Here is a 24,384-nt window from a genome sequence, read left to right as displayed (position 1 = left end):
TCAATTTCACCAACAAATCATAATGTTAAAGTCTACATGCACACATAGGCCGCGATTCTCCCAAAAGGCAACAGGGCCGAGCAACACATGGCTTTTCAATGCAACTCACGTTCCACAAGGGGCTTGAACAGGGAACGTGTGGCTGAGGCCGCACATAGCCACATTTTGAACAGCGGATCTCCCAAGAGTAGCGAGAGAATGGGACACCATTTTTACATGGCATCCCAATCTTTGCGGCCCCCCGAAGCGATACCCAGGAAGCAGTGCCCATGCCAGCTGGCAGTGCCACCTGGGCACCTTGGTGCCAGGCTGGCACCAGCAGTGCCAGGGCACCACCCTGCCCAAAGAGCATGCAGCTGGGGGCCTTCACTCCCCTGGGAGCCCCATGAGTGCCATTCCGTCTGGTCCCTGTTTGTGGGGACCAGTGCTGAACAGTGCTTGCCCGAGGTCTCTGAGGCGAAAGGGATGAATCCCAAAGCCTCGGGTACCTCTGGAATCTGCACATTAGAGTGAGGTTTATTGCCTCTTTCTAATATGCGGATTTGCCAAAATGTGGTCCCGCCCACAATGGGCAGGATCTACATAATTTTGGATCTCGCTAGGCTCTGCGAGCCATTAGATCCCGGGAGCAGGGTCTCCCGGCTTTTATCGGCCAGGCTGCGCGCAGCAAGCTGCTTTTCTGGTGCTGCCTAAATATTGGAATTGAGGTCCCATGCCCAACTAGATATCATTTTACTCTTATTTACTAATCAGAAATATCCTGGGCAGCAGGGTAGCACTGGGCAGCAGGGTAGCATAAGTGCTTCACAGCTCCAGGGTCCCAGGTTCGATTCCCGGCTGGGTCACTGTCTGTGTGGAGTCTGCACGTCCTCCCCCTGTGTGCATGGGTTTCCTCCGGGTGCTCCGGTTTCCTCCCACAGTCCAAAGATGTGCGGGTTAGGTGGATTGGCCATGCTAAATTGCCCGTAGTGTCCTAATAAATGTAAGGTTAAGGGGGGGGGGTGTTGTTGGGTTATGGGTATAGGGTGGATACGTGGGTTTGAGTAGGGTGATCATGGCTCGGCACAATATTGAGGGCCGAAGGGCCTGTTCTGTGCTGTACTGTTCTATGTTCTATAATCAGCCATATATGCAGCCCCCATTAACATTTGTGGCTAATGCATTGGATAGACTAAATGAGAAAGGAAAAGAGTTTTTAAAAACTGGACGGCAGTGGAGAAGAATAGAAAAGCAAGAAAAGGAATGAGAGAATGACCAAAGACAAGTGTCTTTTTTATTATTCCTGTTTGCTTTAATTATTAGCAAAATCAACTTCTAACATTTTTACTGCAGTAGTGCTTGTTTCAGATTTTCAATATGCTACTTTAAAACTTAAGAAAGATGTTCAGTTCAGTGGGGCTGATTTTCATGTTAAGAGTTGAAAGAGCAGCGTATGTCCTTACTTCTCACTTTCTGCTTATCCCTCTCTTTGTTTCTTCCTTTCTCCCCATTCTTTTCCCCTTTGCATGGAACAACAGATTTCCAAGGGGATGAAAAGAAATGGAGAAGGTACGTAATCAAGGCTCATAACTGATTCAGGTGCTGCCAATTGCATGTTTATCAGGAAAGGATTCTTCACTGGCCTTGTGTGCTCCTAATTTAAATTCAGTTTTAATTAAAACTAAAACCAATGCCAAGGCATTCTATTTTCAACTAGTGAATGAGGGAAAACATGACCGTCATATTGCAAACGTGTTAATTTGTCACAAAAGTTGAAGTTATGTGTGGCATCACCGACCATTGGTTCTGCTTTGCACACCACAGCAGCTGTTGCCATTACAACCTCAACAAGAACACTCCAACGTGACAATTTAATAGGTATAATAGCTGGCGCAAGGCAATCCAGATTACTGTATTATTTATTGTTTTACCTTTTTCTTTTCTTTCATTCTTTCTTTTGCGCTCTCACACATTTACCTTTTTCTTTTCTTTCATTCTTTCTTTCGCTCTCTCTCTCACATATACACTGTCTTTCCACAGACAATCTTGATGGCTTAATTTATGGCTCTGGTTCAAGACACGATCTGGAAACTTTGAATGCATAATCTAGATGACCGTACTTTAGATGCTGAGAGAATGCTGTTGACGTGTCAGCTATAAGATGATGTGTTAAATCAATGGCTCACCTGCCCTCTTGTGTGGATGTGAACGATCCCATGAGAAAATCAGGAGTCATTTACTTCTGAAACAACACCAGATTAGTAATTTATTTTTTGATGATTTTTCCAATTAGGGGGCAATTTAGCGTGGCCCCTCCATATCTTTGGTTGTGGGGTAAACTTCACATGGAAAGTGACCTGGGGCTGGGATCGAACCTGGGTTCTCGCCACCGTGAGGCCACGTCGCCACTGCGCCTCCCCGATGTACTAACAAATGGGTTAATGCATTTTCCCACATTTCATCAATAACTCATTTTAAATACGGTAATCACTGTGAAAGTTTAGAAAATGGTGAGGTTATGAAAGGTGCTATATGAATGCAGTTCATTTTCTTTCTGTGGGACAGTAGAATTATTGGTGTGTGCCCAGTCAGGGAGACAGCACAATCAGCTATAAGATCCAAGGAGATGAACAGAAACACATCGGTTGGAGCTTAGCAATTAGTTTGGACAGTGGACGGACTTGACGGGATGGACCAGCAGTTGGGCAGGCTGCTAAGATTGAAATAAATCTCAGAAAATACAATGCAAAATCATCAAGAATATATCTGCAGGTATACTGTCAAGTTAATAATGTTGGGTCAAGCAATTTCTTTCAAAAACATTTAAAAAAAATATAAGAGACAATTTACAATGGCCAATCCACCTACCCGGCACACCTTTGGGGGTTGTGGGGGTGAGACCCACGCTGACAAGGGGAGAAGGTGCAAACTCCACACGGACAGTGACCTGGGGCCGGTATTGAACCCAGGCCCTCAGTGCCGTGATGCAGCAGTGCTAACCATGACCCAAACTATTTCATGCTTGAATCGGGGAAGACAGTAATTGCAATTGACTTCATTCCGATGAACAAAATTTAATAATCATCTTTATTATGAGAAGTAAGCTTACATTAACAATGAAGTTACTGTGAAAAGCCCCTAAACGCCACACTGCGGCGCCTGTTCGGGAACACTGAGGGAGAATTCAGAATGTCCAATTCACCTAATAAGCATGTCTTTCGGGACTTGTGGGAGGAAACCGGAGCACCTGGAGGAAACCCATGCAGACACAGGGAGAACGTGCAGACTCCGCACAGACAGTGACCCAAGTGAAGCTGGGACCCTGCAGCTGTGAAGCAACAGTGCTAACCACTGTGCTACTGTGCCGCCCACAGATCAGATATGCTCTGTTTTGTTTTTGTAAAAATAAACTAGAATAATTTAAATGTGAGATTACTGAACTTTACTTAATAACAGCAATAATGTTGCTGTCCTTATGTCTATCACGCAGATAGATATAAATGGGTATGATATAATTGGGATTACGGATGCATGGCTGCAGGGTGACAAGGGATGGGAACTGAATGTCCCAGGATATTCAGTATTTAGGAAGGAAAGGCATAAAAGAAAAGGCGGTGGTGTGGCACTGCTGGTTAAAGAGGAAATTAACACAATAGTGAGAAAGGATATTAGCTCTGACAGTGGAGTCTGTATGGGTAGAGTTGAGAAATACCAAGGGGTTCGTGTCATATATAGACCCCTAAACTGCAGTGGTGAACTTAGTAATGGCAATGGCATTAAATACAAAATTAGAGATGCATGTAACAAGGGAATATCGGTGATCATGGGTGATTTCTATCTTCACGTAGATTTGGCAAATCAGATTAGCCACAGTGCCGTAGAGGAGGCAATCCTGGAATGTATATGGCATGGTTTTCTTTACCAATATATGAAGGAACCAAGTAGAGAGCAGGCCATCTTAGACTGGGTACTGTGTAATGAGAAGGGAATCATTGTCATTCTGGCTGTGCAAGACCCCTTGGGGATGATTGACCATAACATGATGGAATTTGTTATCAAGGTGGAGAGTGAAGTAGTTGATGCGACTAGGGTGCTGAATCTTAATTAAGGGAACTGTGAGGATATGAGGCGTGAGTTGGTCTTGATAGATTGGGGAGAGTTACTTAAATGGATGACAGTGGATAAGCAATGGCAAAAATTCAAGGAACGCATGGGTGAACTGCAGCAACTGTTCATTCCTGTTTGGCACAAAAGCAAAATGGGTATGAGGGCTAATCCATGGCTTACAAAGGAAATTTGAAACAGTATCTGATCCAAGGAAGGAGCATACAGATTGGCCAAGAAAAATAATAGGACTGAGGATTGGGAGCAGTTTAGAATTCAGCAAAGAAGGACCAAGGGATTGATTAAGGGGAAAATAGAGTACAAAAGTAAGCTTGCAGAGAACATAAATATTGACACTAAGAGTTTCTATAGATATGTGAAGAGAAAGAGATTGGTATAGAGAAATGTAGGCCCTCTACAGACAGAAACAGGGGAATACATAAAAAGGGACAAAGAAATGGCTGAGCAATTGAGTACATAGGCCGGAATGTGGTGACTAGGGGCTTTTCACAGTAACTTCATTGAAGCCTACTCGTGACAATAAGCGATATTCATTTCATTTTTTAAAAACTTGCTCATCCTCGCCGCCGTCATGTGTGCCCGGTGTATCACCTCAAACTGTATTTGACTGAGCCTGGCACATGATGAGGAATTAACCCTGCTTAGGGCGTCCGCCCACAGACCTCTACCTCCCGACCTAGCTCCTCCTCCCACTTGCCCTTCAATTCCTCCACCGGGGTCTCCTCCGCCTCCAGCAACTCCTGATAGATATCTGACACCCAACCCCCCCCCCCCCCAACACCCAGATACTGGACACTACTCTGTCCTATATCCCCCGTGGTGGGATCAGCGGGAAAGCAAACACCTGTTTCCTCAGAAAGTCCCGGACTTGTAAATATCTGAAACCGTTCCCCGGCGGCAGCATGAACTTGTCCTCCAGCGCCTTCAGACTGGGAAACTCCCGTCTGAATAGATCTCCCATCCGTCAAATACTTGTTCTCTGCCAACTTCGGAACCCACCATCTATCCTGCCCGGCGCGAACCTGTGGTTATTGCAAATCGGGGTCCAGACTGACGCACCCTCCACCTTCTTATACCTCCTTAAATGCCCCCAGATCCTCAATGCCACCACCATCGCCGGGCTAGTGGAGTAACGGGCCGGTGAGAATAGCAGAGAACATTTAATATATTCAAGAGGCAGCTAGATATAGTATTTGGGGAGAATGGGATCAAAGGCTATGGGGCGAAAGCAGGATTAGACTATTAAATTGGATGATCAGCCACGATCGTGATAAATTGCAGAGCAGGTTCAAAGGGCCAAAAGACCTCCCCCTGCTCCTATCTTCTATGTATCTATGACTTGCTCTCAGCACTGCAGTATTCCTGGTACTTATAGTTTGTAGGAAAGAGGTAAGTAATTGCCAGTTTAGGAGCTGCCACATTGACTTGGTTAATGTCAAGTTAAGCAGATACAATCCCAGATTTTGATCCCTGGTCTGTATTGAGTTGGGCTATGTTTAGTTGGGGAACACTAAGTAACCTTAAGCTCGTGGGCTAGAGAATGGAAAAAGTAGCCAGGAATCCATTTCTGGAATGCTATCGAGTCACACATACTAGAAAGCACTCATTTGTGAATATTGGGTCAAGGCAGGGTTAGATTGGCATTGATGTTGGCTGTGCTAATGGGTGAAGCTTGAATTTATAGCTTTTTTTTTTACGTGCAATGTATCTTTTTCTTCAACTATCTATAATTTCTTCTGATTTCTCATTGACTTTTAACTTTGGCTGACAGCTTTCACATAGTTGTTTGACTGATTTCTGAACTGAGTTCAAACACTAGCTAATGGACTTTCATTATAGACTTCTGATTTTTGAAATTGAGGGAAAGAGGCTTCCTTTTCAGTTGATTATAGTTAAATCATTATCAAGTCATTAATCATTCTTCAATATCGAGATCTCCGCAGAAACTATGCACACTTATCCAAATATCTAAAACTTTTTAAAAATGAGACCCCAGCATGCTAATAAACTTCACTGATTTGAGAAGGATTATTTAGTGACAATATTTCAGACCCCAAACTTTGTGCAGAATAATTTGTGTACAAATTAAACCTACAGTATGAGATTGGCGCAGTGGTTAGCACTGCTGCCTCATGGCGCTGAGGACCAGGGTTTGATCTCGGCCCCGGGTCACTGTCCGTGTGGAGTTTGCACATTCTCCCCGTGTCTGCGTAGGTCTCACCCCCGCAACCCAAAAAGATTTGTAGGGTGGGTGGATTGGCCAAGCTAAATTGCCCCTTAATTGGAAAAATATAATTGGGTATTTGTTCAAAAAGGAATACAGTATGAGATTGGCTATAGTTTCTCTTTGTTGACTATTTTGTTGTGCTGTCTGGCCTCACTGATGGGGAGTGGCCATGTGGGTGAGGTATAAAAAAAGTGCAGTAAGAAGTCTTACAACACCAGGTTAAAGTCCAACATGTTCGTTTGAAACACTAGCTTTCGGAGCAGTGCTCCTTCCTCAGGTGAAACTTCCTCATACACCTGAGGAAAGAGCAGTGCTCCGAAAGCTAGTGTTTGAAACGAACATGTTGGACTTTAACCTGGTGTTGTAAGACTTCTTACTGTGCTCACCCCAGTCCAACGCCGGCATCTCCACATTATAAAAAAGTGGACCTGTGCACAAGCGTTAGGCAGAAATTTCACAAGGAAACGGGAGCAAAAAAGTAATTCCATAAACTGAAGAATTAGGAATAGAAACCTTGTTTTCTGTAAGATTCATCAGCATTTGTTTATGACGAGTATAAGACAGAAGAGCTAACAAATTTAAACTTAAGGATGTGGTGTAATATTGATCCAATAAGTTATGATCTTTATTAGTGTCACAATTATGCTTACATTAATACTGCAATGAAGTTACTGTGAAAAGCCCCTAGTCGCCATACTCCAGCGCTTGTTCGGGTACACTGACGGAGAATTCAGAAGGTCCAATTCACCTAATAAGCATGTCTTTCGGGACTCGTGGGGGGGAAAAAGGAGAAGCCGGAGGAAACACATGCAGACACGGGGAGAACGTGCAGACTCCGCACAGACAGTGACCCAAGCTGGGAATCGAACCCGGGTCCCTGGCGCTGTGAAGTAACGGTGCTAACCACTGTGCTACCGTGCTGACCGAGTTAAATCAAGAAGTGATGTACAAGAAATGTTACAATAAATTTCACAAACTCCTATAATATTATGGACAGACTGTAATAAAGTTACAGAAAACAGATGTGTTCCTATTATGTGGAATTAATATCAATAAATAAGGTTTATATACAATGGGGCTGATCTTTCCGGGGTGGAATGGGGTGGAGTCTCAATCCTATTTACGTTGATTTAAGATTTCAGGATTTGCCGAAGGGGGAGTACTAAACTGGCCTTACAGTTTTCAGTGCATAAAAACATAAGAAATAGCAGCAATAGTATGTCATTCGGCACTTCGGGCCTGCTCTGCCAGTCAATAAGATGGTGGCTGAATTGGCCATGGCCTTAACATCGCTTTCCTGCCTGTCCCCCGTAACCCTTGACTCCCTTGTCAATCAAAAATCCATCTAACTTAGCTTTGAACATTTTCAATGACCCAGCCACCACGGCTTGCTGGGGGAGTGAGTTCCAATACCAACAGCTGTCTCGGAGAAGAAATTTCTTCTATCCCCGTCCAAGGGTGGACGCTGAGATGATGGTTCGTCTTGTTGGAGAATCTAGTTTAAAATCTACCGTTTAAAATCACTGTTTTAAAAGTAAGGTTGTTGCGCATTTAAAAGCGAGATGAGGTGATATATTTTCTCCTGAGAGTTGTGAGTCTTTGGAACTCTCAACCTGAAAAGGTGGTGGAAGCAGTCTTTGAATATTTTCAATGCAGAGGTGGAAAGATTCTTGATGAGAATAGGTTCTCAGGAGTAGACAGGATGCAGATTTTAGGTTACTATCAGATTGGCCATGATCGTATTAAATACCCTCCAATGGACTGATCTGATCTCTTCACGCATCCTCTCTACTGAGTAGTACTACACTCCTGTATGCTTCACCCGGTGCCTGTGCCTATGTATTTCCATTGTGTATTTATATATGCCCAATGTTTTTTTTCATGTATGGAATGTTCTGCCTGGACTGTACGAAGAACAGTACTTTTCACTGTACTTCAGTACACATGAGAATAAACAAGTCCAATCCAAATGGCAGAGCAGGGCCAAGGGGCTGAATGGCCTCCTTCTCCTTGATTGTGTGTCTTAAGTGGAAGACCCCTTATTTTGAAACGGCCTCCATTTCTAGATTACCCCACAAGGGGAAACAGCCTCTTCAGCATCTTCTCTTGTAATCTTACGTTTCAATAAGGTCATCTCTTATTCTTCTAATCTCCAATAAATAGAAACCCCAAATCCTCAACCTTTCCTCAAAGACAACCCCTTCATCCCATTTGCAGCCTTGTGATTCTTCTCTGACTTGCCTCCAATGCAAGTATGTCCCTCCTTAAGGTGACCAAAACTTCATATAGTACCCAAGCTGTGGCCTCGCCGATGTCCTGTACAGTCGCAAGACTTATCTACTTTCATACTCCATCCCCTTTGCAATAAAGGCCAGCACTCTATTTGCCTTTGTTATTGCATGATATACCTGCGTGCTCCTGTTTTGATTCATTTAAGAAGTCTTACAACACCAGGTTAAAGTTCAACAGGTTTGTTTCGAATCACTAGCTTTCGGAGCGCAGCTCCTTCATCAGATGTATAATGTGTGGACCTGATGAAGGAGTTGTGCTCCGAAAGCTAGTGATTCGAAACAAACCTGTTGGACTTTAATCTGGTGTTGTAAGACTTCTTACTGTGTCCTCTCCAGTCCAACGCCGGCATCTCCACATCGTGATTTTCATTCATGTACAAGGATAGCCAGGTCCGTCTGTATTGCAGTATTCTGCCATCTCTTTCCAGTTAAATATCTGCTTTTTTTATTCTTCCTGCCAGAGTAGAACCTCACATTTTCACACATTATACGCCATCTGCCACATTTTTGCTCATTCGTTTAATCTTTCTGTAGCTCTTTGCAAACTATTTGTTGATGTACTTTGTCGATTATCCTTTTTGTCGACTGTGTACGTTCTCTTGGCCTCAGAAAAATACTCTTCACTGTACTTCGATACATGTGACAAGCAATCAATCAATCTCAAAGCACTCTAATAAGTGTGTGAAACAAAATTTCTCTTTCACAAAATCATGTTGACTTTTGTTGCTAATTGTGCTTTACTTAATTTGCTCTGTTTAATCACCTTGCTCTAGAGTCGCCAGGTATCTTTATGATACCACCACGAGGTTCAAGTTCAAGTGCTGATCAATAACTCAATACACCAGTTAGTAAGGTTCAAATCAAAACACATTTATTATATACACAGTCAATCGCTACTGATGCATAAAATACTCCTCACTAGACTATTTCTAACACTAAAAGGCCAATACTTAGCTTTGGAAACTGGCCCACCAGGTCAGGGGAACAAATAGCCTTTCGTTCGTTTCTGAGTCTGCAGGCTTCCAGCTGGTATGGACTAAGGGTTAGGAGCGCCTATCTCGTATGGTGCGTTGACTGGACACTTGGTTGGTGCAGCTGCTGGGCAAGTCTCTCCAAGTTGAGAGTCACGGTTGAGTTCTTTTGAGAGCTGCCAAGAAGAACGAATTGAACTTGGGGACTCTATTTTATAGTCCCCAGGGGCTTCGCGCCCTTTTGGGCAGACCCCGTACCTGGTTCCAATTGATTGGACCATGTTCCAATCAATTGATTTGATTTCCCCAATACTGGAGCTGTTCCCTGATCGCTGGGCGGTTCCTATATGTCAGTTGGCCTTCCTTTGTCTTGGCTCCCGCTGGCGCCGAGGAGCCTGGCTTGGCCTCGATTATCTTAAATGTTTCCAATTGTTCCCGGGGATCGCTCATCAATATGTAGATGATTGTTAGTTTCAGTGCTGTCTGGGTTTCTGCAAGTTCTAATACACAGGAAGCTTTGCATCTGCTTGCTTCCCTGTGCCTGTCCATTTCTCCCTGCATTCTTAGCAAATCTCCATTTTAAAGTCGGGAAGTGGCCAACCCAGGTGGCTACACTTTGCCTACTTGTACTTTGATATTCAAAATGCATCTGGCATTTCCCAAAGAAAGATATTAGGCTCACTGACCTATAGTTTCCTACTTTCAGTCTTATTTCCTTTCTTGAACAGAAGTGTTACATTTGCGGTTTTGCAATCTGTTAAACGTTTTCTTTCTCAATGAAATATAACTTTGTTGAGAGTTGTGAAGTATCTCCTTAAACCTATATCACTATATTTCTACCATCTTAACTTTTAACCTATTCTCCAGTCCGCTTTAGCCAACATGGACTTCCACACACTTGCCTTTATTTAAGTTTAAGTTACATTTAAGCTACATTTCTCATTCTCAAAATGAATGTGAAATTCCATCTTGTTATGATCACTTTTGCCTAGAGAACCCTTTAATATGTGGTTCTTAATTAATCTTATTGCACATTACCGAGTCCAAAATATCCTAATCCTTGGTAGGCTCTAGAATATATTGTTTTAAGTAACTGTTCCAAGTGCAGTCTGAATTCATGCTCCAGGCTACTGTAATTTGATTTGTCCAATCGATGTGAAGATTAAAGTCACTGATGATTATCACAGTACTTTTCTCGCAAGCCATGATGTTGTCTTGACATATACTCTATCCTACTGTTTAGCTCTTGTCAATGGGACTATAAACTATTTCCACGAGTGACTTTACTTTGCTGCTTATCTGCACCCACATTTTGATCTTCTGAACTAAGATTGTTTCTTCCTATTATACAGATCTCACCCTTTATTAAAGCGCTACGCCTCCTCCTTTTCCTTTCCTTCTGACATTCCAAAATGTCAAATACTCTTGAATGTTCAGCGCCCATTGCCTCCAACACTCTGTAATCATACACATTTGTTTCTGTTTATACTATCAATTCTTCCATCTTGTTATGACTGCTGTAAGCATTCAGATAAGAACCTTTAATTCGTTTTACTATTTTTGCTTGCTCTGATCCTATTGGCTATCTGTATACAAACTTATGTTTGTATGCTCTGTCCTTTCTTGTCCCCCTCTAGTTGTCATTACCTTCATTGTTATCTTGAACTATTGCATTGTCCTTTCGCTTTTCAAATCTCCCCTTTTGTGATCTGCCCCATATGCAAATGGACCCGCCAGTTATTTAGTTCAAATACCTTTCTACAACCCTGGTCTGGTGAAAGCTGTCCCAACAGTATAGCTCCCTCCCCTGCACTAACATCAGTGCCCTGTCGATCGATACTAGTTTGAGCCATGCGTGCAACTCTGTGATGTTTTTAACCCAATATCAATTTGCTCATGGTTCGGGTAGTAATCCAGAGATTATTACTTTTGTGATTCTGCATTATGGTTTAGCCTCGAGATGCTCATACTCCCTTAACGGAATCTTTCTTGTTCCGATCTATGTCATTGACATTCCTATGAACCATGACAACTGGATCCTATCTTTCCCACTCCAAATTCCTTTCCAGCCCAGAGCACGTGTGCTGAACGCTGGCACCGGATAGGTAATAAAGTCTTTGGGACTCATTCTCCTGGCTGCCGAGAACCATGGGCGGAATTATCTGATAATGGGGCTATGTCCCCACGCCTGCGAGAAAATGGGCGCGAATCACTCTGGACTTTCCGGCTGCTGATACTGGGCCCTGCACTTCCGGCCACGGGTCCGAGCGATGCACTCGCAAATCGTGGCGGACCCGCAAATCGTGGCGGACCCACACAGCAGGCCGGCCCCCACAATATAGGCTCCCCCCAGATTGCGCGCGCCCACTGATCGGTGGCCCCCGATCGCGAACCTGGCCGTCCTAGAGGCCCCTCCCCTGGTGACGGGTGCCCCTGACCCCCGCTAGGGAGGCTGTGGACTGAGTCCGTTGCCGGCACTCCGAGCTCCCGCTGGGTGGAACCATGAGTGAGCCACGGCGGCCGGAACTCGGCCAGTTGTTGGTGGAGAATCGCCCCAGTGGCCTCTTTCAATGGCCTCCGATCGGCGCCACGACGACCACGTGCGCAATTCTCTAGGGACCAGAGAATCGCAGAGAGGTATTGGACACGATCATGGGTTTGTCGCCCCATTCTCCACCCTAGCGCGATTGCAGCTTGGAGGATCGGAGAATCCCGGCCCATATCTATCGAGCTAACTATACTGTCCCCCACAACTACAACGACATTCCTTTCAACTTCCCCGTTTGAATGTCTTCCTGCACCATTGTGCCATGAGCAGCCTGCTTGTCCTCCCTGCAGCCCTTGCTCTGATAACATGCAAACTGCAAGAACCTCAGATGTACGGGACAATTACAAGGGCAGTGGCTCCTCCTCCAGTGCTATCTTCTGGATCCCCGTGCCTACCTTGCTTGCCAAAACCCTCCTGTGCCTGACCCTGAACCGAATTTGAAGTACCTAATCTAAGGGATGTAACTATCTCCTGGAACAATGTGTCCAGGTAACTTTCCCACTGCCAATTCATGTCCAAAACTGGGATCCAGCTCACTAACTCTGAACTAAAGTTCTCAAGCTGCTGATGCAAATCTAGTTGCTATTAATCGTACAGGTAGTTCCTATATGTGCCACATCACTCACTATCTGTGTTATGCTTTATTTAACAAATCAATAGTTAACTCTGGTTTCATCAAATGGATAATAAATTTAATACAATAGGTATATCGCCCCACTACCAGTTTAAACTTCTGCCTCCATTTAGAGAAAAAAGCATTCAATTCACCAACCACTCAGCTAAATAATGCTTCGAGGCTTCAGTTCTCAAATCTCTCTGCTGGTCTTGAGCTCTCTTTGCCCACGATGCCTTCGTCCTGGCGCACTGGTCAGTGCCAGAGACATTCGAGGCGCTCGCCTGGGTGAGGGGCTAGCTGCTGAGCGACAGGGGTTACCCGCTGTGGCCATGGCTGATGACGCCTATCAGGAGGCCACAGACCGACACGGGAACCCGTTACAGCGATGCGTATGAGCGACCTGGTGCGTGATCAAGAGGTGCATCAGCGTACTGAAGGCACGGTTTAGATGCCTGGACCGCTCTGGAGGGGTCCTCCAGTGCATCCAGACCCAACTGGCACACCCTCTACGCCCAGCCCCTTCGTCACAACTTGCGGCCAGAGGGCGAGGCGGTTCGGAATGATGATGTACATGCGTTTATTAGTGACTGATATGTACAATAACCGTCCCCTAGCCCCTATCCTATGTGCTGCACCTGGCTTTTCTAACTGGTGTCTAGTTTTCTAACCTTGGGTGCCCTAATGCTCCTTCTAGCTTGTGCCCCAGACAGTATATCAGAATGTGAAGGCAGCCTGCTGTGTTTCCTGCCCTGTGACCTGGGGTCCCCTCTGGCGGCCAGACCTGGATGGGCCCGGCAGTGTTCCGGGTGTTCTGCCCACTGCTTATTTGATGTGTCAGGAACGGGGGGGGGGGGGGATTCGGTGGCGCCGCAGCGATCGGCACCTCACCTGTAGGAGTCACTGGCAGGGGCCCCAACACCTCTCCCGCCCTCCGGGGCGGCAGGGGCAACAATGACTCCTGGGCTACTCCCTGGGACGGGGTTCTGACTGGAGAGAGCTCTGGGGCACCGCCGTTGTCTGGCTCTGATTGTCCCGTAGGCCCGCTCTTGTATCGACCAGAGTCTCCATCTGTGAACCTTGGGGCCACTCCGTGGTGCCATCTTCTTGGCTGGGATGAGAATATGTGGGGAATGGAGTGCTTAGATGCAACTTCAGCTTATCAGGCTTTCAAGTTCCAATCCCGACAACAGCGAATCCAACTTGGATTGCATTAGTCCTGGGTGGTGCCAGTGCTAGACCAGTTGCATGCCCTGCTCCGAGGACTGGCGTCACTATCAGAATCGTAGATCGTAGAGACTCCAGTCCATTAACCCTTAAAATGTTCTCATGCACCAAATTCCCAAGCTCGCACTCTGTCTCAAGCTGCACTCGAGCTGCTATCTTTGTACTTGTTTACTTCATACATTTAGGTGCATAGGAACAGGAGTAAGCCACTCAGCCCCTTGAGCCTATCCTGTCATTTAATGAGATTGTGGCTGATCTGTGCAAGACTACCTGTATTTATCCTAGCTGAAATTCTACAGAGATGAGTGAGCAGTGCTGGCTGGAGATACAGACGGGTCGGTAATCAGTGCACCCAGATTTAGAGTAATTGGGAAAAGAATCAGACAAAATTGGGAACAACATTTTCACAGTGAGTTTTCTCTGGAAAACACTTGCTGAAAGGGTGGTGGGAGCAGATTAAATAGCAACTTTGAAAAGAGAATTGAATAAATACTCTGTGAAAAATGACAGAGCTATGGGGAAAGAGCAGAAGTGTGGGACTGATGGGATAGATCTGTCAAGGAGCCAGTACAAGTACAGAGGGACGGATAGATGCCTCCTATGTTGATATTGATTGTTAATTTAACTGTTGTATAAAGTATTACTTTTGTTGCCACTTTCTGGTTTTATTATGTATGAAATTAGCACGGTGATGGATGATTGAGCATTTTGATAACTGAATGCGAAGAAGGCCTGATTGATTCCTGTGACCTCATGAATCTTTCCATTAGTAACAGATGCCATATGTATGCAGCAGAATCAAAAAGGGATGGGTAAATTGAAAATATTTTATTCAGGTGTCAACACTAGAGGGCAGGCAGATTCAAGTGATGTTGTTGAACAGATAGTCCCAGCTGCAAACATTCTTCACTGTTTATTTCCAGAAGCAGAAGAAAGAAGAACAAACACAATTTGGTTGCGTGATTTTGAGTCTGTACCCTATTCGAGAGGAGTTGGTCCTGCCTTCTGTGCCAATACCTGAAGTAGTGAAAATTAAACGCTAACCTAAATTTGGTTACAAACAGAAATTACTGGGAAAACCCATGTCTGGCAGCATCTGTGGAAAGAGAAACAGAGTTAACTTTTTGAGTCCGATACGTATTTTTCAGAACTTGTTTAAAATAGTTCTATTGGCTTTCAGCTCACTTGGTAACACTCTTACATCTGAGTCAGAAAGTTGTCCGTTCATATTTCACTCCAAGTCTTGACCACAAAAATGTAAACTGACACTCTAGTTCTGAGAGATGCCATCTTTCAGCTGAGATATTAAACAGACATTTAAGTCTGCCCCCTCAGTCAGATGTAAAATATTCTTGGGTGCTATTTCAAAGAGCAGAGGAGTTGTCCTGGACAATATTTATCCCTCAATGAACATCACTAAAACAATTTACCTGGTCATTATTACATTGCCGCTTGTGTGAGCTTAGTTTGCACAGATTGGCTGCTATCCTTCCTACATAAAACCAAAGTACAGGGCAGCACGGTGGCGCAGTGGTTAGCACTGCTGCCTCACGGCGCTGAGATCCCAGGTTCGATCCCGGATCTGGGTCACAGTCCGTGTGGAGTTTGCACATTCTCCCCACGCCCCCACAACTCAAAGATATGCAGGGTAGGTGGATTGGCCACACTAAATTGCCCCTTAATTGGAAAAAAAAGAATTTGGTACTCTAAATGTTTTGTTTCTAAAAGTACATGGCTGGCTGTAAAGCACTTTGGGACATCCTGCGGTTGTGAAAGGTGCAATATAAATATAAGTCTTTTTTTATTACCTGCCATGACTGTTTGCTATTAATTCGTGTCCTTTGGTTGAAAATAAATGGTAATCCAAGCTGTGGATTGTTCATACTATAACTGTTCTGTGACTGATCAAGAAGCAGAACATTTGCTGCTAATAAGCCAGAGGGTCACTACTATCAACCTAACGTTGGGTGTGAACTTTACTTTTTAATTTTGTTATTAGTTTTGAGGTGTTTTTGTTTAGTTGTAATCCTGGAGGCGCTTGGCTTGGGCATGTATGCCACGTGGAGGATGGCAGGGTCCCCAAGGATGTATTGTACAGCAAGTTCGCCACCAGACCCACCTACCGCCCATCACTTTGCTTCAAAGACACCTGCAAATGTGACATGAAGTCCTGTGACATGGAGCACAAGCATTAGGAGCAGGTTGCTAGTGATCGGCAGAGCTGGTGTACAGCAGAAGGTTGGAGTGAAAAGAAGCAAAGAGAAGAGACGCAGCAGCTGGCATGACATGAGATGACACTGCTGTTATAGGCCAGGGTTTAGAGAACCCCAAAGTGTACCATGGAGTTCTCCTGAACCACAACTTTTGATAGATTGTGGTTATGGGGAGCACAAGGGCCAACTCTACAGGTGTGATGCAACAGAGATCTAAAGTACTTTTAAATTAAAACAATGTTTATTTATGAACAAGTTAACACTTTATAAACCCACAGTAAACATCTTAACAACTACCAACACCAATCATCCCCACAGAAACAATATTCTTTAAGTAACCCTTAATCTTTCCTAGCAACATCCATAAGACAAATACCCTCTTTAACACAGACATCAGGTTTAAATTCTCTACTGAGCGCGATATCACTTTTAAATTAGCAAGTGATTTGAAGACATTCCTTTCATGCAGAAAGAAATCAGAATTACACTTGGCTTTGCTGGATGCAGCTCCCAATCTGGAAAACGAAACGAAACACTGTGTAGCTGCTAGCTGAAAGCAAAAGTGAAAGACGGACAGCCCAGCTCCACCCACACTGACATCATTGCAACTATCTGATAAACACCCATTTCTTAAAGGTACACCCACTACAGCTATTTGCTAAACACCCATTTCTTAAAGGTACACCCACTACAGCTATTTGCTAAACACCCATTTCTTAAAGGTACTCGCACATGACACTGCAAAGAGACAACCAGACGCTGCCAAACCAATCCGTGATCCATTGGCATGCACCCATTGTCTCTTGAGACAGACACCAAAAAGAAAAATCCTAATTCAATTAAGTCGAGCCATCAAGTCTATTCCTTTGATAAACTGTATGGTATTTGCCACTGATAACTTGTACCAAGTCCTGGTCACTCATGTTTGCCGTGCTTGCTGACCTGTATTGGCTCCTGGTCCAATTTTAAAAGTCACATGTTCATTTTCAAATTGCCCGTGGTCTTGCCACTCCCTATCTCTATATCTCCTCCAGCCCGAAGACCAATGAACATCTCTGGGCTTCTCCACTTGTAGCCTTTTTCACAAGGTAGCTGTACCTTCAGCTACCTTGGTGGTGAATTTGGAATTCACTCCCACCTGCCTTTGCCTGTTTACTGTCTCTTGCTTTTAAAAGGCTCTCAGTTCTATGTCCATATATCTCATTGTGTGGCTTGGTGTCAGATTTTGTCACTTGTTCCTGTGAAGTGAGTGGGATGTTTTACTACATTAAAGATGCTATATAAATGCAAGCTGTTGTTAATGGAATTTAGCCAATTAATGCAATCTCCTGAGGCAGGATTCTGCACAGATTTCCCCCAGCATTTTCAAACTAATCCCACAAAATACCTAACCAGCCAAACCACGTTCTTCAACTTTGTTGAGTTTTCCATAGCCTCAGTGGATGAGAACTATAAATATCATACAAGAGCCTAATAAAATAATGAATGTGGAAGAAAATTTGGTCCATCTATTTATCCATCCAAAGAGATTGGGGAGTTAACAGATATTCAGTGGATAATCACATTAATCTATCTCGTCATAAATTCTGGAATTGTCGTGTTGCTGTTTTCCTAAACTTCTCCAGCATATCAATGCCTTTTGAAGTTAGTGTGCCAATAATTTTCCACATGTGGTTAATCTGTGACCTATACAAAAAGATAAATCATACTTGTCGTATAAAGTATTGCAGGAGATTCTAGTGACATTGTCCATTAATTTGTTAGCCACTCAGATATTTGAAGGCTGCCAAGGCCAATTTGCAGGGGACACTATAATAGTTGTGAAACATTATGTATTTAATGACATGGATGTAGTTTTCATGTTACAAAAAAATCAGAAAAGCCCTGAATCATTCAATGTTAGGTTGTGAACTGTACACAGGAATTTCAACTGCATTCTGCTAAAGTTTATGCTGTATCATGACACATGGATCCCATAATGGATATCTATTGTAAGTGGTTCTGCATCCAGTGAAAGAATGGCAGGGTCAATTATGTGTTTTAGAATCGCTTTGATACACAAAGACAGAAAATGCTGGAATATATTGCAGGTAATTCAGTGGAGGGAAAATATTGTTTTTGGGTACACAGAATCTATTGCTTTCTTTTGTGACGCTAGAAACAAGTTTGAAACGTTTATTTGGCGCATTGTGTAGTACAAAGCCACATCAGAGAAAGTCTTTATTCGATCCCTGGTCTGGGCTGAGTTGGTTTCACCTCAGGCAGCAGTTTGGATTGTTGGCAAAGGAACAGGTTCCTTCTGCAAGCGTACCAAGGGCTGCCTGTATCCATGGAACCGTGATCCCATTTTAACGGGGAGAAAATGAAATATCTTACTTGGAAAGCAGAAGAGTTTGTCTCGCTTTTAGTTCTTGTTCACTCGAGCAGTAACATAACTCATGCTTTTTGAATGAAGACTTCCAGTATGAGAATGAACGATGAACCATCTTCGTACTTGTTTTGCCATTTATAGCTTTTTATATTATGCATTGACTACAAGTTGAAGAGCATGAAAACCCCAATTTTATGATTCATTTTAAATATTTAAACTCAGTAAAATGACAGTTTCTTCCAAAAAGTAATGTACAATTTTACCAGCAGAATGATGCATGATGATGATTTTTATGACCTTGCCTGCAATGCATGCTTTATTTGTGTATTCATCTGCAGCATGTGATTTTTTTTGTCACTGATGGGATAAAACCCGTCTCATGAAACTTTCCACTAGTTGGGTGGTTGTTACGAAGTCAAATGAGGGTAAATGGTGAAAATTCAGTTATCTAACATACAACAGAGGTAGAGCAGGTGGTGTTGTACTTTTTAAATAAATAATTTGTTGTATACTGCAAGGAGAATGTGCTGGGACACAGAAATACGTCACCAAATCGATGGAAGCGGGGCTTGATGTTCCTGCCACAATGAATGCCAAATCTCTACCCTACTGCCATTAGGAGGTACCAAGTAGCTGCCAGATGCTTCTCGATGGAGGAGGAAATTCTGGGGGGTCATTTTGGTGAGGCAATACATCACTTTCAGAAAAAGAAGATGTTTTATTGAAGTTGACAGTAGAGAGGGAATAAGTAAGTAACCCTTTGCACAAATAGAGTGAAAGGAAATGAAGTTATGCATTTCCTTTGGATTTGCTACTCTACATAGTCTTACAGGGAGTCAGTTAAAAAAGAGAGAACATTTTTAAAATGCTTTGCTGCATACTTTGCTGTTTACTAAGCACTGCAGGATTCAAAACACTGACTGATTTCCACCCAACCCCATCCATCCAACTCAAGTAACTGATGATCAGGGTGAGATCAGTGCAAAGCAGGGATTCTACTTGAGACTTTTCCAGTCTTATGCTTATGACCACACCAGTAAATGTACACCTGTAGTACAGTTTCCTGCATTGACTCAAGTTACAAGTGTGTCTCTTTTTTTATTTGTATTTGTGTGCATATGATTTTACCTTTTTCATTTTGTCCAGTTGGTGAAAATTTGGGTTGGGAAATGAAGAAGCAAAACAAAATTAACAGAGGGACAATGTTTCACTTGTTCAAATTAAGTTTGAAAGAGTTGATATGTAAAATCTTATTTTTATAATGAGGGCTTCACTCAGTAGTCAGTTAATAATAACCATTATTATTCTCACAAGTAGGCTTCCATTAACACTGCAATGAAGTTACTGTGAAAGTCCCCTAGTCGCCACACTTGGTACACTGAGGGAGAATTCAGAACGTCCAATTCACCTAACAAACATGTCTTTGGGGACTTGGGGGAGGAAGTTGGAGCACTCGGAGAAAACTCACACAGACACAGGAAGAACATGCAGACTCCGCACAGACAATGACCAAAGCCGAGAATCGAACCTGGGACCCTGGCGCTGCGGAGCAACAGTGCTAACCACTGTGTTACCGTGTCCCAGTATTCACTGTTTTGTTAATGCTAACTACAAAACAGTACATCAGATGCATTTATCAGGAGAGAAGCATTGTCATTGAGTGATTCATCATTGAAAAAGTATTACCGTGCTGTTAATGATGGAAGCATTGCATCAGAATGTCAGAAATATGTGACAGTAGAATTCATCTTGTCGGGGCAGAATGACTTTGAAACAACTTTTATAATAATCTTTATTAGTTCACAAGTAGGCTTACATTAACACTGCAATGAAGTTACTGTGAAAATCCCCATGTCGCCACACTCCGGCGCCTGTTCGGGTACACAGAGGGAGAATTCAGAATGTCCAACTCACCGAACAAGCACGTCTATCGAGACTTGTGGGAGAAAACTGGAGCTCCCGGAGGAAACCCACGCAGACACGGGGAGAATGTGCAGACTCTGCACAGACCAGAGATTCCAACCCGGGCCCCTGGTGCTGTAAAGCAATAGTGCTAACCACTGTGTTACCGTGCCGCCCAAGATGTTTTTGTTTTGAGGAACCAAACTACATCCTGTGAATCCTGACAAACAAACCAGGAGACATCAGTTGTGTCACTGACTAATTTGCTGGTTTGTGTGGGTGTGGAAGTTTTGAACAGTTCTTACCTCATTAGTGGATGAATGCTGCATGAGCAGCAAACGCATAATTATATTGAGATGGTTGCAAAATTAGTGAGAGCTTCCATTTAAACTTTAGACATGACTTCTGAAGCAATATCTTGTACTTAAATTGCCCATAAAAATACAAAACGTGGATACTTTTGGTATTGCTGAAGTTGTGCAAATGCAGAGATGCATATTTAAAAAAAATAAAAATTAAAAGTACCCAATTCTTTTTTTTCCAATTAAGGGGCAATTTAACATGGCCACATACCTTGCGCATTTTTTTGAGTTTGTGGGGCGAGATCCACACAGACCCGGGGAGAATGTGCAAACTCTACACGCACAGTGTCTCTGTTAAGGCCTAGATCGAACCTGGGACCTCAGCACCGTGAGGCAGCAGTGCTCACCACCGTGCCGCCCTGATGCAGAGATGCATATTAACATATAACTCTCACAATCTTATTTTACTTTTATTTCGGTCTTGTGTCTAATTTTTATGCATTGTGTATTCATTAGAAACTGGTCAAGTTGATCTTTTGTTGAATTTAAGTTTTATCTTCCCGGAGAGTTCAAAACGTACTTAGCTTGTTATTTGGTCCTTGCATTACTTAATCTGTCGGAAAAATTAGGAAAATAGGTTAATGGAACCGTCAGCATTTATTTGTAGAATGATTATGCCTACTTTATATTGTGCAGCAGGTTAACCTTTGTATCTAACTACAGGACAGTAGGGGTGTCTACAATATTTAGAGCGATCTTCACAATGGAGACATATGTAAAATATTGCCAGTATAATCGTTACAGGAGTTTTTGGACAATTTCTCATACATGGAAGGGGCGGGCTTGTGGCGCTTTTTGCTGCACTGTTGAAATGTGTACCAAGAGTAACTTATGAAAGATGGATTTGCCAGGGCTTGGCTCGACATTAGGTTTAGAGGGGTAGGGAGATAACTCTTTTAAAGATGGGAGGAAATCTGTAAACTGACGGGGCCTAAACATGGCATCTATGATGGACCATTACGGTGACATGCATGTAACCTTATATGTCAACCACAGTAACAATTGCAGATGTAGCAAGTACTACAGGCTAATGTTGACCCTCTTAGAATAGATTTACCCATTGACGAAGCTTGACAGAAGAGTCATTTATATATTTTTAATGAACAATTGTGACATTCACATCATTTTAAATGTACAATAGGTCTGTTTTAGGTTTATTTTAAAGTGGTTAGAATTTATTCATTTAAGATATAAACTCTTCCCGATAAATCTGTTTAACATGTGCAGTATCATTAAAAGAAACGGGATAATCTGGAGAGTTTGATAAATGCAGGTGAGGATGGCCACTCAGCTATATGGAGTAAAAACTAAATCATTCCCCATCACAGCATCCTTAAATGATTTCAGCACCCTAAAAAGAGGTACCTTCTACACTTTGAGCATTCTTTCCAAAAATAACTGTCATGTGGTTAAACGTGTAGTATTCTAGATGTAACCTTTGTGTACCATTTACTTTCCAGTCACCATCTGACATTCTCGGGCCTGTACTTATTAATTTGACCACACGTTCCACATCATATTTGAACAACACGTGCTGAAAAATCCTGAGTCCACTAATAGCTATAGTAACCAATTTCAGATAGTCAGCTAAGCTTGTAACGTGGCTCATTTCTGCTGTCTAGAAACAACACCCATTCATGCCAACAACAAAAAATGTTTTGAGTCTTGCCTTTCTAAAAAAATCACCTTGAAGCTTGGGGAGCCTATAGTTGCAGTGCCGAGACTAATCAGAGTTCACTTGCCAATGAATCAACATCCTCATCTCCTGTTGTGATATTTTGTATTCTTTGCATCTGTCCCAGTGAGTGTAAGACGATAAGCTTTAGCCATATCAATATATTTGTTTTGTTGTCTGCTGCTCTGCACTCACTGCAATAGATAAATGTTGAGTGTACTAGACTTCTAGCTCTCTTTCGACTTTTTTTCAACTCCATGTATGGTCTAGCACTTATACCTTACACAACATCTCACTAATTTCATTCATTTTCTAAAATACTGATTGCATTTTGCATAGATTTTAGTTACTCATTTTGTGGAATGTTGGGCATAACACTAAAGAGCGCTACGTGCAGTTCTGGTTGCCATATTGCTAAAGAGATGTAAAGGCACTGCAGAAGGTGTAGAGAAGATTTGCAAGGATGGTGCCAGAAATGTATGTATACATGGCAGGGAAGGATGAACAGGTTGGGTTCCTTTTCTCTTGAAAGGAGACTCCAGTATGACCTACCAGAGATCTTTTAGAATTCTGAAAGATTTTGGTAAAATGGATACAGAGTGAATGTTTCCTTGTGAGAAAGGGTATAAGGATAGAGGCCACCAATTTCAGATAGTCATCGAGAAATCCAATAGGGAATTCAGAAATCTCTTCACCAAAGAATGGTGTGAATGTGAAACTTGCTACCACGGGGGTGTGTTTGAAGCAAATAATATGGATGTATTTATGGTGAACGTATACACGATGTTAATTGGTCGTCAGCTGGAATATATACAAGACACTAGTTAGGCCGCAGCTGGAATATACACAATTGTATACAGTTGTGGGAAAACACTACAGGAAGGATGTGAACGCATTGGCGAGAGTGTTAAGAATTTTACAAGAATAGTTCCAGGGATGAGAAACTTCAGTTATGAGGATAGATTGGAGAGATTGGGATTGTTCACCTTGGAAAGAAAGCTAAGAGGAAATTTTCTAGAGATGTTCAAAATCGTGAAGGGGCTGGTCAGAATAGAGGGGGAGAAACTGTTTCCGTTTGTAAAAGGTTTAAGGATGAGACAGCACAGATTTAAAATGATTTGCGAAGAAGGAGATGCACTTCCAGTGACGCCCATGGAGTGAGCGGTCGCATTTGGTAGTTCCTGCTCAAGGTGGATTTTTTTTTTGTCCTTTCCCTATTCATAGGGTGGAAGTTGAGATAGAAAAAGGTGGAGGAGTGGCAGAAGAAAGTGTGACTCCCCTGTGAGACTTGTGGATGGATCCACGGACCAGAAATTGGTAGAGAAGTTGGGAGCTGGTGGAGCAGGAAAAGTTTAGTGCACCACAGGTCAATGTGGCGGAGGGCAAAATGCCTATTCTGCCCACCCAGTGGGCAACGGAGCAGCGGGTGGATTTCTTAAATGAGGAATTAAACCAGCAGAAAAAGGACGCCCAGGACAACCTTGCCAAGGGGATTGAGCATATGCAGCAGAGGCTGGAGTCCCAGGGCCAGGCGATCGTGTGTGTGTGTGTGCCTGTGTGCGTGCGTGTGTGTATGTGTGTCACTGACGGACTGACTCCCTCCCTCCCTCCTGGGGGTGATAGGTGAGGATCAAACAGGGTTTATGAAGGGGAGGCAGTTGTCAGCAAATGTGAGGAGACTACTGAATGTGATTATGATTACCCCCGGAGAGGCAGGAAGTGGAGGTGACAGTGGCGATGGATGGGTAGAAGGCTTTCGACCGGGTGGAGTGGGACTATCTGTGAGGTGTTGGTACGTTTTGGGTTTGGGCAGGGCTTGTGGATTGGGTCTGGTTTAGCTCACCAGGCTTATTCGCTGGCTTTTAAAGCAGGCCAGCAGC

At 43.3% G+C, this 24,384-nt stretch overlaps 1 protein-coding gene across 3 annotated transcripts in view; it reads left to right on the top strand.

Moving 5' to 3' along the window:
• mpv17 (mitochondrial inner membrane protein MPV17) overlaps window positions 1-24,384 on the top strand; it is a 76,652-nt gene that overhangs the window by 5,645 nt on the left and 46,623 nt on the right. Inside the window, exon 2 of one of the 3 annotated variants that reach the window (XM_038800029.1) lies at window positions 1,518-1,548. The exons of the other annotated variants lie outside the window; for them this stretch is intronic. Coding sequence (XP_038655957.1) covers window positions 1,530-1,548 — 19 coding nt within the window. The 5' untranslated portion in view covers window positions 1,518-1,529. The remainder of the gene's footprint in view (window positions 1-1,517; window positions 1,549-24,384) is intronic. 3 annotated transcript variants of the gene reach the window in all.

Source organism: Scyliorhinus canicula, chromosome 6, assembly GCF_902713615.1.
Source record: "Scyliorhinus canicula chromosome 6, sScyCan1.1, whole genome shotgun sequence".
NCBI classification, from domain to species: domain Eukaryota; kingdom Metazoa; phylum Chordata; class Chondrichthyes; order Carcharhiniformes; family Scyliorhinidae; genus Scyliorhinus; species Scyliorhinus canicula.
This window is presented reverse-complemented; position numbering and strand designations above follow the sequence as displayed.